The 14295-nt window shown below is 53.0% G+C and overlaps 1 protein-coding gene across 1 annotated transcript; it reads right to left on the bottom strand.

Annotated features, from left to right (window-relative positions):
• Positions 1-5377: 5377 nt before the first annotated feature.
• On the bottom strand, positions 5378-13914 carry PRPF19 (pre-mRNA processing factor 19). The gene is given in 16 exon segments (NM_001128457.1): positions 5378-5519; positions 6207-6312; positions 6473-6643; positions 6946-7031; positions 7270-7339; positions 7548-7703; positions 8940-9049; positions 9208-9283; positions 9581-9655; positions 9783-9824; positions 10630-10692; positions 10798-10871; positions 10954-11095; positions 11823-11899; positions 12057-12206; positions 13880-13914. Coding segments are annotated over 16 exon segments (1515 nt in total). The 5' UTR covers positions 13899-13914; the 3' UTR covers positions 5378-5421.
• Positions 13915-14295: the final 381 nt, after the last annotated feature.

Genomic DNA, 14295 nt, shown 5'->3' with positions numbered 1-14295 from the left:
ATCTCCCCTGAGAATTAAGATTACAATTCCCTCTTCTCTGGTCTGATTACTTAGTCTAGGGCAGGGGTGAGGACTCTCAAAAAGCTATATCTGGAAAAAAAGGAAAAAAAAAAAAACCATCAAGGGCTGAATTTAAAGTCATCCCAGAATGATGATTAAAGAGGTCCCTGGGCTCAGACAGACACAAATGCAAATTCAGAGAGAGAAAAAAAAAAAAAAAAGTGATTTCAGCCAAAGTCTCAAAGAATTCTCCAAGTCACAAATAAAACAAGCATTTCACAAACCAAAAATCACAGGACACCATAAAAAAGAGTGAAAAGACAAGGCTCCAACTGGGAAGATAGTTGCAACACACTGATAAGGGATTACTATCATTCATGTGTATATATACAAAAGCTGCTAGATAAAATAATAGAAAAAGACAACCCAAATAGGAAAACAGCTAAAGGCACAGACAGGCATTTTACCAAAGATAAACTCAAATGGCCTTTAAGTGGATAAAAATGGTGTTCAACCTCATTAGTAATCATGGATGTGAAAATAAACTGTAAGACGCTATTATGTAACTCTCAGCTCTGCAAAAAATCTTAGATCAGAGAATAATAAAGAAAAAAAGAAAAGAAAAAAGAAAAGGGAGTTCCTATCGTGGCTCAGAGGAAGTGAATCTGGCTAGTATCCATGAGGATGTGGGTTTGATCCCTGGCTTTCCTCAGTGGGTTAAGGATCCAGGGTTGCCACAAGCTGTAGTGTAGGTCACAGACGTAGCTTGGATCCTGTGCTGCTGTGGCTGTGACATAGGCCAGGGGCTACAGCTCTGGTTTGACCCCTAGCCTGGAAACCTCCATATGCCACAGATGTGGCCCTAAAAACAAAACACAGAATATTAATGGTTGGCGAGGGGCTGGGGACAGGCACCCCCATCCGCTGCTAATCAGAGTATAAACTGGTCCAATCAGGATGAAAAATAATGTCACTACCTATAATAATATCTACAAAATAAATCCTCTTCTAGGTTAATATTCTAGGAAAAACTCTTGCACCAGACTATTCACAGAAACATTGTTTATAATTGCAAAAAAAACAAAACAAAAAACGCCCATATGCCATTACCAACAATCGGACGCAAGCACAGTGTGGGGTATTCCTACAATGGGCTTCTACAGTGATGGAGAAGGGTTAGCCAGTCTGTCCATTGCAGGCTGGCTTCCCAGAAGAGTTGCCCTCTTACAGGGCTCTAGCCACTGCCGAATGCCTAAGGCGCTGATGGTCCTGCTGTCCGCTAGCCCCATCAAACAGCTGCAGTGGGACCGTGGACCATAGCTCCACGGTTTTATCAGGGGAAAGAGCTGTGTCAGACCTAACTTTTACAACACAGGTGTGGAGCCTCAAGGGCCACCAGGACCCCAGCAGTGTCACCAGATGCCTGGGCCAACAAAGGCAGGGGAAAAGCAGCCAGCGATGGGATGCATCCCCTGCTCTCTGCCATGCTGGGAGAGTTGAGTAGCTCACCTACTCAACAGCCCTGTGCGGGAGGCACCATTAACTCAGTTTTTCAGATGCAGAAACGGAGACACAAAGACTTAAGTCATCAAGAGCTGCCACACTGGGAGTCAAACCTGGGCTTCTGATCCCAGAGCCCACACCTAACCAACCACAGCCCTACCCTCCTGTCGGTGGAATGGGGAGAGCTGTGCTCAGCTGTGGTGCTCAGAGCGCCGTCCTGGTGCCCATGTTCCTGGGGAGACTAGTGTAACTACAGTGCCCCCAGGTGGCTGCCTTGGTCAGTGCGCTAAGGCCCAGCAACCTGCAACAGTGGAGGGAAATGAGTGGGTTTGGGGGACCCGGTCCTCAGGCACAGATAAACCTGGCCAGGCAGGAATTGTCAAAGGACTCAAGTTCACACAGGATGCAATAAGCATTAATTACAAAAATTCATGAGCCTAATGATAAGGGCCGAGAAAAGGTGAGCCCTTTAGAAGCTACCGAGACCCACTTCCAAATCTGGAGATGTGGCAGGCATGGCAGCTCCCCATTCCGTCTGGCTCCATCTGTCTGGCCCTCAGCAGCAGTGAGACCTGAGGTGAATGGGGGAATGACAACACTGGGGGCACAGCCCTGCCGCCAAGATGAAAACCTAGTTAAGAGAAACCAATGCATCAGCGCCCCCAGCTGGAGACATGAACCCCAGGCTGAGTGAGGTGACTCCCCTGGCAGGGCAGGGATCCCAGGGAGAGCAAACTGTGGCAGCAGAAGAAAAAGCAGCCGCAGCGGCAATTAAGCATGTATGTAAACTACAAACATCATTTGTTACATGCGTCGCCGTCTGAAGCATTGCTCACCAACCAGCCCTACAACATCCTCAATCTGTACACTACCCCCAGCTTATGAAGACACCGGGATAGAGAACTTACATGATCTGCTCAAGGCCCCACACTGCTAAGTGCCAGAGCTGGGATGCAAAGCCCGGAGTCCAAGAGCACCCTGGATGGCAGAGGCACAAAGCCCCATGGCAGCGCAGGGAGCTGCTGAGCTGCTGGACAGCTAAAGACAAGGCTGTTTCAAGCACAAAATGAGAACATGCTCATACAGAGTCCAGCACACAGCCCTGTCAATGAGGGCGGACGGAGGGTAGGAGAGGGAGGAAAGCATTTCCCAGCCTTAGGACTCACAACACAGGCTTCACACAATCGGGGTGACCTGGCTGCCCTTCCTAATCACATCCTTAACTATTCTGGAAATGAAGGCAGACCTTAAAAATGCATATCAGTATCTATCCAGAAACGATTAGCTGGTTTGGGGCTGTGCTAGCCGAGGTCCAGCTCAGCCGCAGGATGCCCCCCCACCCCCGCCCACCCAAGTCCTTAGCCACCTCCACCTTGAATGATGCTGCTCCACCCCCTGCAAACAGCAGCGGAGAGCTGTATGGGTCCTCCTGTCACACGTAAGCGTCCCTTCTCGTTCTGAAGCTCGTCCTACCTTGGAACCTCAGAATGGGTCTTTTCTTCTTTTCCCTTTTTTTTTTTTTTTTTTTTTTTTGCTTTTTAGCGCCACACCCAAGGCAAATGGAAGTTCCCAGGTTAGGGGTCAAATCAGAACTGTAACTGCAACCTATACCACAGGTCATGGCAACGCTGGATCCTTAACTCACTGAGTGAGGCGAGGGTTTGAACCCACATCCTCATGGATACTAGTTAGGTAAGTAGTTGAAGATACATAAATCTAACATAGTCACACATTGAGCTATACCCTCAAACTGATAATTTTTGTGGTTTGAGTGTTTTGAGTCTTCGAAACACTCTTATCACCCAACTCTTGGGAAGTTACCTGTGAGAACTAAGCTAAGCCGGCCCGAAGCTGGCTGCTTGAAGATGCTCACGGCAGCACTATTTATGCACAGCTTCCACTTTGGTATCTTTTCCAAAAGGCGAGTTCCCTGGACAACAGGGGTTACAGATACACACCCACATAAAGGCTTTACTTGGCAAATATTCATGAGAAAACTGCGTCTGAGTTAGACGATTTCTTCACTGCAAGAGTTTTCAAAGGTTTTACAAGCTGAGGCATTCTGACCCTCCTAGGGAACCGCGGACACCCAAGCTGACCACACAACACTGACCCAGCAAAACACACGTGGAGGGTTCTGTGATGTCGACAGTGGCTGCTATGCTTTGACTCCAGCCCCCACGCTACCGAGGGAATACCCCATTTCTTGGCTCCCCTCCCTGACACAATTCTTTTTTTTTTTTTTTTTTTTTTCTTTTTTGGCCACCCTGAGGCATATGGAGTTCCTAGGCGCAGGATGAGATCAAAGCTGAAGTTGTGACCTACATGGCAGCTGTGGCAATGACAGACCCTTTAACCCACCATGCTGGACCAGGGATCGAACCTTCCCCCTAGTGCTGCAAAGACGCCACTGATCCCACTGCACCACAGCAGGAACTCTTCCTGGCACAATTCTTTATGTATGACCACTGCCTCCCACTTTCTCCCCTCATATTCTCATGACACTCAACTGGGACACTCTTCTCAGGGGGGACTGAGGAGCTCCGGGGGCCACACTCAGGGGCCTCACACCCAGCCACACCTTCCCCAGCTACATACACACCTTGATCCTTCCAACCCTAGAAACTTCCCACCTTGCCTGACTCCTCCTCCGTGAGGCTTCAGCTTAATTATCATCCACGGGCCTTTCCCAACCATCCAACACGGCCACACTGAGCAGCCGACTTTAATGCCCTCACCAAATGGGGCATTTGCTGCCATCTGGTCTGCTTATTATTTGCTGGCTATCTCCCCTGGGACCAGTTCCACTTCACACCTTCAAATGCGAGGGCTCTATAGAAACCTTTCTGACTCAAGCCAGTTTGGGACAGGTTTTCCGTCACCTCTGAAGGAAGGAGCAAGGGACCTCTCCTGACGTGCTAGCAGTTCCTGAGCATCTGCCCCTCCCTTCCAGGCTCAGGGGGAAGCCAACCCCACAAGGCAAGTGACAGGACACCCTGTAAAACACCAGGTCTGGGAGTTCCCGTCGTGGCGCAGTGGTTAATGAATCCGACTAGGAACCATGAGGTTGTGGGTTCGGTCCCTGCCCTCGCTCAGTGGGTTAACGATCTGGCGTTGCGGTGAGCTGTGGTGTAGGTTGCAGACGCAGCTCGGGTCCTGCATTGCTGTGGCTCTGGTGTAGGCCGGTGGCTACAGCTCCGATTCAACCCCTAGCCTGAGAACCTCCATATGCCGCGGGAGCGGCCCAAGAAATAGCAACAACAACAACAAAAAAGACAAAAACAAAAAAACAAAAAAACACCAGGTCTAAGCCTGCATAGAGAGGGAAGAGTCATTTTGGCAGGTGGCTTGTAGATTTCTTGCTTTCCTTTTTATTTCTGTTATGCAATTTAAAACTTAGAAACGATGGGCATTCTGGTGGCCAGGTCCGACTTGGGTTCCTCTCCACTATAGACACACACAGGAAGTGGACTCTGTTTATTGTTTTCTTTTTTTAATGAAACTAGATCACTGCTTACAAAACCCTGCCTGAGCCCTCCGCCCAGCCCTTCACAGTTCCCTTGGCTCAGCCTCTCCCCGATGCGCAGGAAGGGAAATGAGGTGGCTGTGGAACGGCCACCAACTCCAACTCCATGGACGCCACGAGGGGAGAGGCCCTGGGCGCCGACCCTGAGCCCTCAGAGGTGACAGTCCTGCCTCCCACGGCCGACCCACTGGGCCCGGAGGCTGCACAGATAACGGTGGTCCACGCCGCCCTGGCTCTCAGGCCACCACCCAGACCAGAGTGAAATGATGTGAATGTCCCGTCCCAGACGCCCCCCTCCCCCCAGTAGTCTCTTCTCCCCCACCCCCCGCCCCCACCCCTAACTCTACCCCACTACTGAGACGAGGCCCAGCTCCGGTCAGGAGGAACGGGGCCTACAGGCTGTAGAACTTGAGGCTCCTGTCCATGCCTGTTGAAGCAATGAACTTGGCGTGGTGCCCGAAGGCCACCCCTGTGGTCACGCCGCTATGCTCTGCGAAAAGAGACAAGAGACAACAGTGAGGCGGCTTTTCCCAGCACCGACCCCTGACGACACGCCCCGGCCCACCCAGTGCTCTGTGTCAGCCAGTCACCGTCATCCAATTCAAGTTTTACTTTCTGGGTTCTTTTTTCCAACTTTTTTTGTTGTTGTTGTCTTTTTAGGGCTACACCCGCAGTATATGGAGGTTCCCAGGCGAGGGGTCTAATCGGAGCTATAGCTGCCAGCCTATGCCACAGCCACAGCAACACCAGATCCAAGCCAAGTCTTTGACCTACACCATAGCTCATGGCAACGCCAGATCTGAAACCCACTGAGTGAGGCCAGGGATTGAACCCGCAACCTCATGGTTCCTAGTCGGATTCGTTTCCACTGCGCCATGATGGGAACTCCATTTTCCAACTATTTCTGATCCCCAGCTGGTTGAGCCTGTGGAGGACTATTACGTACTCTTACCATCCTCCAGAGGTTAAGTAACCAGCCCAATGTCACAGCATTTAGAGCCAAGCAGTCTGACTCTGCGAGGTTTTCCTGGCCCCTAACCTCTACTGCCCAGGCAGTGATTAAGAGCTACCTTGGCAAGTTCATGCTACCCTAGACATTCCTAACCAGTGCAGCGTCCCCCGTTCTCCTCTGGGCCAGGGCACTCAGAGACCTCAGGATCCCAGGGCTGGCCTCTACCTGTAAAGTGAAGAATCTCCGTCCACTGTTTGCAGATGTAGATCTGGACATCTGTGCCCCCCAGGGCCAGGTAAGTTCCACTCTGGTCAAAGATGAGGGACTTCACCTGTCAGAATCAGGAGAGGTCACATGAGGGGGGCAGAACTATGGGTAACTGGGATAAACAGAGGCAGCTTAGAGTAATTCAGTGAATCAATGATGACAAATGAGGAGCGGCAACCAAGAGAGCTGGCGCTGGGAAGGGGAGGGAAGGGGGGCAGGAGCACCTCAAAGTTGTTATCCAGCTGCAACGTCTTGAAGTTCTTCAGTTTGCGCAGATCCCAGAGCTTGACAGAGGAGTCGTCGGCCGCCGTGGCCAGGTAGTAGCCATTCTCGGAGAAGGCAATGCTGGTGATGGGGCCCGAGTGGCCAGGGAAGTTGGCCACGTTGGTTCGCTCCTATCAGTTGGAGGGCAGGGAATAAAACGTCACCCGCTGGTCACAAGGGAGAAGATAAGCCTCACCAAACTCCACGTCTGGGATGACCTCTTCTGTCCCTCAGGGAAGGACAACCCGGAGGACGAGCAGGGGTGGACGGCCCAGCCCAGGGCCCCCAGACCACACGTACCGTGTCACACACACAGCCACTGCCTCGCCACTCTCGGGACACCCCCAGGGCCAGGTGCCATAAGCACGTCATCACAACCCACAGTCACGAGAGCTCCAACCCTGGGCCACAGACGGAGGCTGCCAGGTCCTACCTTCAAGTCCCAGATCTTGATCTGAGAGTCCATGGTGCCTGTTCCGAAAATGAGTCCATCCGGGTGGAACTGCGCACACGTGAGAGCTGTGGAGAGGGGAGGGGGACGCAGGGTCAGAGCCCACCGGGAAGGCCAGGCGCAGCAAAGGCAGCAAAGGCAGGCTCCTTGCTCCTCCCGCTGCTCACCGTGCCAGCACCACGCCCACCACTCCGCCGGCTCTGCGGTTAAGTGTATGTTTAGAACAAATGAGCAAACAACTTTATGAAACGTATAAATAAATGACACGTGGCAAAGGAAGACCCCAGTGCCTTGGGGGCAACTCACAGCAGCCAGAGGTCTCGTCGGTCACCTTGGTGAGCACGCGTCCTGTCTGGATGTCAGAGAAGGCCCAGTACTGAAAAGAGAGACAACGGAGCTGGTGAGACGTGAGGTCCCCAGGGCTGGCGGGCCCTCAGGAAGGCAGGGACCCTGGCAAGGCCGGCCCCCTCAGCAGAGAACCTTCTCCTCGGGGCTCTGGGGAACCACAGGGGCGGGTATGGTGTTCCCTCCTCCCAGGATGTTGGGGACAGGAGACCGCTTCAGGGCCCTGCCTGGGACCACACCTGGTCATCAGAGGAGCTCAGGAGATAGTCCCCAGTGGCGTGGAGGCTGAGGCCTGTCACAGCGCTCTCATGGGCCCGAACAACCTGTACACAGGAGGCGTTCGGAACCGACCAAATCCTGATAGTGGCGTCTGGGGAGGCGGAAAACACCAATTCCTAAAGGGAAAGCAAAGAGGCAGATCATCAGAGAGAGGAGATGGCCTCCAACCATCTTACGAAAGGAGGCTGGGAGTGGCCACAGCCTGGCCCCGGCACCACCCACTCACCCAGTGATGCCTAAATGCTACTAGAATGGGAAATTCAACAGCGCTTGGCCAAGCGGAGGAGGCCCCACCACCTAGCGGTAAAAAGACAACTGCCCCAGAGGCAAGAAGGACAAACCACACACCCTATTTCCAGGACGAGGGACAGAAAGGCAGCTAGGCAACTGAGAAACTGAATTTTTAATTTGTGTTTATTTAAGAGCCACATGGCCACTATCTGGAGTGGCACAGGTATGAACAGAACCAGGCCTGGAAGGGGCTGCAAGGGCATGTGCCAGTGCACCTACACTTAAGGGTTTCGGGGGCAAGTTAATCCTCAAGAAAACTGGGGACAAGAGAGAACTAGTCATTGTTACCAACCAATAATTCTGGTTAGTTAGAACGTTAAAAAACTGTAAGATTAAACCAACTACCATCTTTCAACAATGCAACCGTATCAGAGAAATAACCTATTCACACACCCACTGGTCAGGAAAGCAGTGCTTCCATTTGAACATATTTTGTTCTACGAAAAATTCAATGTTATTCTTAAAGGTACAGAGAAAAGCCCGACTCTCTGGGAAGCACTGACCCAGACATCATCTGACAGCGAGACTCAAACTGTCCGAGACTTAAAAACTCAAATCCCACAGTCATTCATCTGGTCTAACTGTGCTGCCTGTACCCTCTAAACCAGAGGCTCTCCATCTGTTTTCAAGGGTCAACATCAACTCTGCACCTCCGCCCTAAAGGACCATGGGAATATAGGCCATTTGTCCTCCTCAGACACGCAAGGCAAGATCCTGTGGAGCTCTGTTTTCTGTAGTTTGTGTTACAAACACTGTGGGGTGTTTTCCCCTTTCCCTAACATAATCCACTGCAATGAATATGCTTTCCAGGCTATATATGTTCTCCCCTGCCTTGAAGGCCACTGGCTCAGGAGGTCCAACAGAGTAAAGGGCAACCCCATGACCCCAAACCCAGCCCTAACGGCCAGTATCCGTGAGTCACCCTCTTCCTCAGGCCCACGTCTCCCCACCAAGGTCTCCCCACCAAGTAGGCGGCAAGGAGTGGGGGCCTGGTTCTGGGCCCCCAAACGGCTGAAACAGGGCTCAGGAATGGGGGCTAAGGGTGCCAGGAGACTTCTTACCTGGGAAGGGTGAAAGACCACGCTGGTGACCTTCTTGGTATGGCCTTTGAGGGTGGCCAGGATTTGCTCAGAACTCTTGTCGAAGACGACGACATTTTTATCCGCTCCACCTGGAAAGGACCAAAATGAAATCCCAGGTGGAGTCAGACCCACCCAGGTCCCTCTGCTGAAGAAGGTACTTTTGTCCCAGGGCCCACGCAGGGAACGGGAGCATGCACTTTGCCTGCTTCCCGCCCCGCTTGGGCCACGGGGCCAGGCCTGCTCTCACCAGTGAGGATCTTGTTGGTGTCGGAGGGGCAGAGGTCCAGGGCGAGGATCCCGGGAATGCTGGCACTGTGCAAGCCCTGCGCAGAGAGAGCCACATCACAGCCGGTCACGGCCCAATCAAGGCAGGCCACGAAGCCACACAACGGCCCCCAGCCCCCAGCCCCGGGAAACAAGAGGGACTTCTGTTCCCCATCCACTGCGCCTGGCTTCCTGCCTGAGAGCAGGAACTCCCTCACTGACTACTGCGGAAGCCAGAGCTGGGCAGGAAGAGAAGCCCTGACGACTCAGCCGCCAAGGCTCCCTACTGGCTCACCCCACCCCAGGAACAGCTTGGGAGGGCCCCGTCTCCAAGTCGGTGGGCACCTGGCACTTACCACGTGGGATGCCACCTGCCGGTATTTGCTGAGCTCTTCTGGCTTCACCAGCTCCTCAGGCACAGTCTTCCCTCTCTGAGAAAAAGAGAAGGCCCCCCAAGAAAAGCAGCAGTTAGCAGCAGGACTCGGCCATCCCCTTCCTCCTGAGGGACCGCCCACCTCCTCCAGGCCAACTCTGGCCCCTGGCCCTGGGGGGACTCACCTTCTTACGCTCCGTGGTTAGCACAGTGGCCTTGTCTTGAAGCTGGGGGGGAGAGGGGAGGAACAGGCTCAGTGTGTGCCCATCTCACCTATGCTTTCACCACCAAGAACTCACTATCGGCTACGTTCTGTGGTGAAGGCTTCCGTGCATTTTCTCTTTCTAATTGCACTCCAACCTTATGAGGTGGGTGCTGCCGACCTTACTTCACGGAGGAGGAAAATGAGCCTCCGAGAAGTGAAGCCATTTGCCTGAGGCCACGGAAGCGACAAACCCGCACCACTACGATGAGAGCCAAGATGCGTGCTGATAATCTGAACATCGTGGGCATGACACAAACTACCATACTAAAGAGGATCCCATGGGTGTGATGGAGCAGGGGGCTTGGCATCGGGCCAGCTCTGCCTGCTGCGAGCCATGCCTTTGACTCCTGAGTCTCAGAGCCTTTACAGATGCTTCATCTGTAAAATGAAAATGATAAACCCTGTCCTGTCTCCCTCAGAGGAAAAAACATGAAAACATGTAAAATGTTTTAATATCGGGAAAGAACCATAATAAGGACACTGCGTTGTACTTAAAAGTAATTAAAATCTTTAAAATTCCCACAGGTCGACAAAGTAGGTACCACATCCTCACTTTAGATACAAGGGAAATTAGACACAGGATTGGTGAGGTCAGCCCCGGGGTCATAAAGCTGAGCAGTGGTGACATCACATCACAAAGCCAGGCAGTCCGGCCCATGACTGAACCGCTCGACTTCATCAACTTCAATTCCAAAGGGATGGGACTTGGCACTTGCAGCAGACAGAGAGCAGGGAGGGCCTCCCCACCCAGGGAGAGCCCGACATACCTTCTGAATAATCTCGGGGGTCATTCCCACCAGCTCGCCCAAGTCCATGGGCTCGCCCGCACCCTGGCGAGAAGAAAGGTCAAGGTGAGTGGAGCTCAGGAAGACTCTGGCAGAAGGGGGAGCCACCACCCACAAACGAGCTGCTGGCAGGGCTGGGGGGACACTCACCACGACACTTGGCTGGGAGCTTGGCACAGCCTGGGGCACGATGAGGCCGGCCTGAGGTTTCAGGGTAGCCAGAGCTGAGAGAGAAGACAGCGTTAGAAACGGGCTATTATAACCCAGGCCATCCCGGACTGGGGGGCTGGTGGGGAGAGGCTCTACCTTCTCGGGCAGCAGTGACTTCCTTGGTGAGACGGGCAATGACACGGCAGGCAGCATCATGCTGGTACAGCGCGTGGGACAGCTCTTGGCGGGTGGTCTGCAGCTGCTGGCGCAGGGTGAAGCTGTGGAGCATGACTGCGTCCTGGGGACGAGACACCACAGTGAGGGGCGGGGAGCAGCATGAACGCCTGCATAAGAGTCGGCGCTGGATAAGAGGACGCTGCCTCCTACCTCACGGCCTGGGCCAGGATCAGTGACCCAAGCAGCATCCAAGCAACCTTGAGGGCACGGGCAGACACTCCTGAGCTCCCACCCATGCCCAGACTGGGCACACAGACAGGAGTGGGAGCCAGCTCTTTCCCATCCCATCTGCACTAATCACCGCAATTCTCGGACATCATGCTGTTACCTCCCCAAAGGCAGTGACAACGCCACTTCTGCGATTTAGTGACCGCCCTCGTTGTGTCAGGCATGGCGCCAGACTGCTCAAGACTTATTCATTCTTCATATTGCAAGGCACCTACTATGTGCCAGGCACTGCCCTCGATGATGGGGCTCTAGCAGGAGTCACACGAGTCCCTGACATCAGGAAGTTTATACTCTCTTATCCCAATTCTCCCAAAACCCAGAGAGACAGGCACCAATCCTGTCACATGGTCAAGAAAATCAGGGCTCAGATGTGATACGAGCAACCCCAAGGCGAGTGTGCAAGGGAGCAACATGTGGAACCCAGATCTGTGTGACGTCAACAAGCAGGCTGCTCCTCTGCTCCCTCCCTAGCTCGAAACAGAACACAAGGCTCCAGCCCTCCCACCCCGACGCCCAGTCCATCAGGCGGGGAAGATACCGACTCTCTTCCAGGGACTCACCCACTCATCCTGCAAGGCTTTCAGAATGGCTGGGATGCTGGTGGCTGAGGGAGGCTTGGGCCGGATTGGGTGAGCAACTGTCAAGAGAGGGCAAGTGGGTGTGAAAACCCGTGGCCGGCCAGCCTGCCCCTCCCCCATGCTTCCCCTTCAGCCTGCGTTCACAGACCACCACCTCCTCCCCCTCCCCAGGCTCTGAGCTAAGATGGCCCTGGACTGTGGCCAGTCAGCAGGCACCTTTGATGTCAATGAGCTGCTCCTCGGACAGAGGCTGGTTGTTGATGGGATCTGTGCCATTCTCTGCAATATACTTCTCAATGAGCCGGCGCTCGTAGACATGATTAGAGACAGGGGACACGCATGGGTGCTCTGGCACTTCATTGGAGACTGTGGAGAAAAGGCAGGCAGTGAGCCTGGGCTGTGGGAAGGGACCTTGGGCCAAAGGGATGCTTCACCTACTACCAGCCTCCAGAGGCCTACACTCAACCGATGAGAATCAACCAGAACACCAAGAGCCAGTTCTGGTCTGTACCCAGAACGCTTTCCAGCCTTCTAACTAGCTGCTCCATCAGCCTCCTGACAGTCAAATAATCAACAAATAGTTACTACACAACGACTAAATGCTAGGTACCTAGAGAGCAGTCAATAATCTCTGCCCGTCTCATTTCTGAACAAAGATGCTTAGGTACCCATTACACTGCAGAACAGGGAGACACACACAAACCTCACTTAAACCTCAGGCTAAAGCCTAGATGGATTCTCAAAGAGATGTGACAAGTGCTATAATAAGAGAAAGCATTTACGTGGTGTTTACTAGGTGCCAAGCACAGCCTGTAAACACTTCCCATTGCTTAAATCATCCCCACAACAACCCCCAACTGAGGTATCATTTACACCCTTGAGGATAGAGATTATAGCTGGCTTCCGACTTCCAGGACAAGGCAGATGCCCAGCAGGCGCTCAGTAAACATCTAAGAGATGAGCCAAAGAGAGGAAGGATGGAGCTTCCTTAAGGGCTTCCTTAAGATTGAAACAATGAATGTGAAAATACTTGGCACACTATAATTTCTTTAAGGTGTACCTTTCCTTTATCTAGTCACATTTCCCTTCCCCCTTTCTTTCCTTTTTTTTTCTTTTGGATTTATGGAAAGGTTCTGAGAGGAGTAAAGGGCCTGAGAGTTAGGAAGCAAAGAAAGAAAAGGATGAGAGACTAATAACCCAATAACAATGAGTACAAAATATCACAATAAAATACCGAAAGGAAAGACAGGTCAAGGCATTTGAAAAAAGCACAGATTCATGGTCAGGGAGAACCTGACTCCATCACCCAGCTCTACCACTTACTAGCTGTACTGTTTTACAAAAGCCACATTCTGCTTCAGCCTTACATCCTTATCTGTAAAACAGGATCTTTATTTCTGCTCTGGAGAAATGAGAACATTACAAGATCACAGTCTTGCAAACGAGCTGTAAATCAACAGAGGCTTTATAAAAGTGCGCTGTTTTCAGCAGTCCGTAAAGGGTGAGGCTGGAAGCCAGGTCCCTGGCTCCCAGCCCTGTCACAGCCTGTAACTCACTGTCCGACCTTTGCAAATTGCAGAAGCTCTGCCTACCCGAGCAGGGCCTCAGACAACATCCAGTGCCAAGGCCCTCATTTTGCAGATGGGGAAACTGAGGCCCGCATCCTTGCGCCACATCACAAAGCCAATCTGAGGCGGATCCTGCACGAGCCCTCGCATTTCCTAATTTCTACAGCAGAGCTGTTTCCCCTGCACCAGCTCCTCTCTATCCAGGCCTCTGTTCAACTGCGCAAACAAGGTGGGTGGCCTCGGCGCTGCCTGCGACAATACACTTGAGGCGTTATGTAAACTGTGAAGCGTTGCGCAAATGCACCCCACGCTTGAGGAGGAGGACCCCCGGGGCTGACAGGCCGCCGCCCTGCCCCCCCGGGAGCCGCGTTTTCACCTCCACCCCCGCCCCGGCGCCGCAGAGGCCCGCAGATCCTCCCACTCGGCTCTGTGGCCTCCTGCGCCCAGCGATCGGCCACAGGCGATACTCACTAGAGCAGATCAGGGACATGTTGCCGTAGCTGCGCTCCGAGACTCCTCACACCTGGCTTCGGAATCAGCTTCTGAGCCCGCGGGGCCCACTTCCGGTTCCCCGCTGCTTCCGGGACGCTCCGCGGCAAGCGGGGAGCGACCCCGCTGGACGATGCTCCCGCAACGTTTCACGTGGGACAGCGGCTGGTCGCGCGCCTCAGCCTCCAGCTTTTAACGGAAACTGTCCTTTCCCAGAATGCAACCGGGCAGGAAAGGGCGCGCCAGGAAGTACTCGGCTATTTCCGGGCCCGCTCGGCTCCTTTCGTAAAGCTTTCTTGGGGTTGGGGGAAAGGAGAGCCGAAACTACATTTCCCGTGATGCAGTGGGAGTTTTAATCCAATCAACTCAGTAATTTTTTAAACCAATCAGCTCAGAAA

The sequence above is a fragment of the Sus scrofa genome, chromosome 2 (assembly GCF_054392235.1).
Source record: "Sus scrofa isolate SSC_HxYL_T2T_F1_AM1 chromosome 2, Sscrofa_HxYL_maternal_Yorkshire_Landrace_v2.0, whole genome shotgun sequence".
Lineage (NCBI taxonomy): Eukaryota > Metazoa > Chordata > Mammalia > Artiodactyla > Suidae > Sus > Sus scrofa.
The sequence above is the reverse complement of the archived record's forward strand: the minus strand, read 5'-3'. Positions and strand labels throughout refer to the sequence as shown.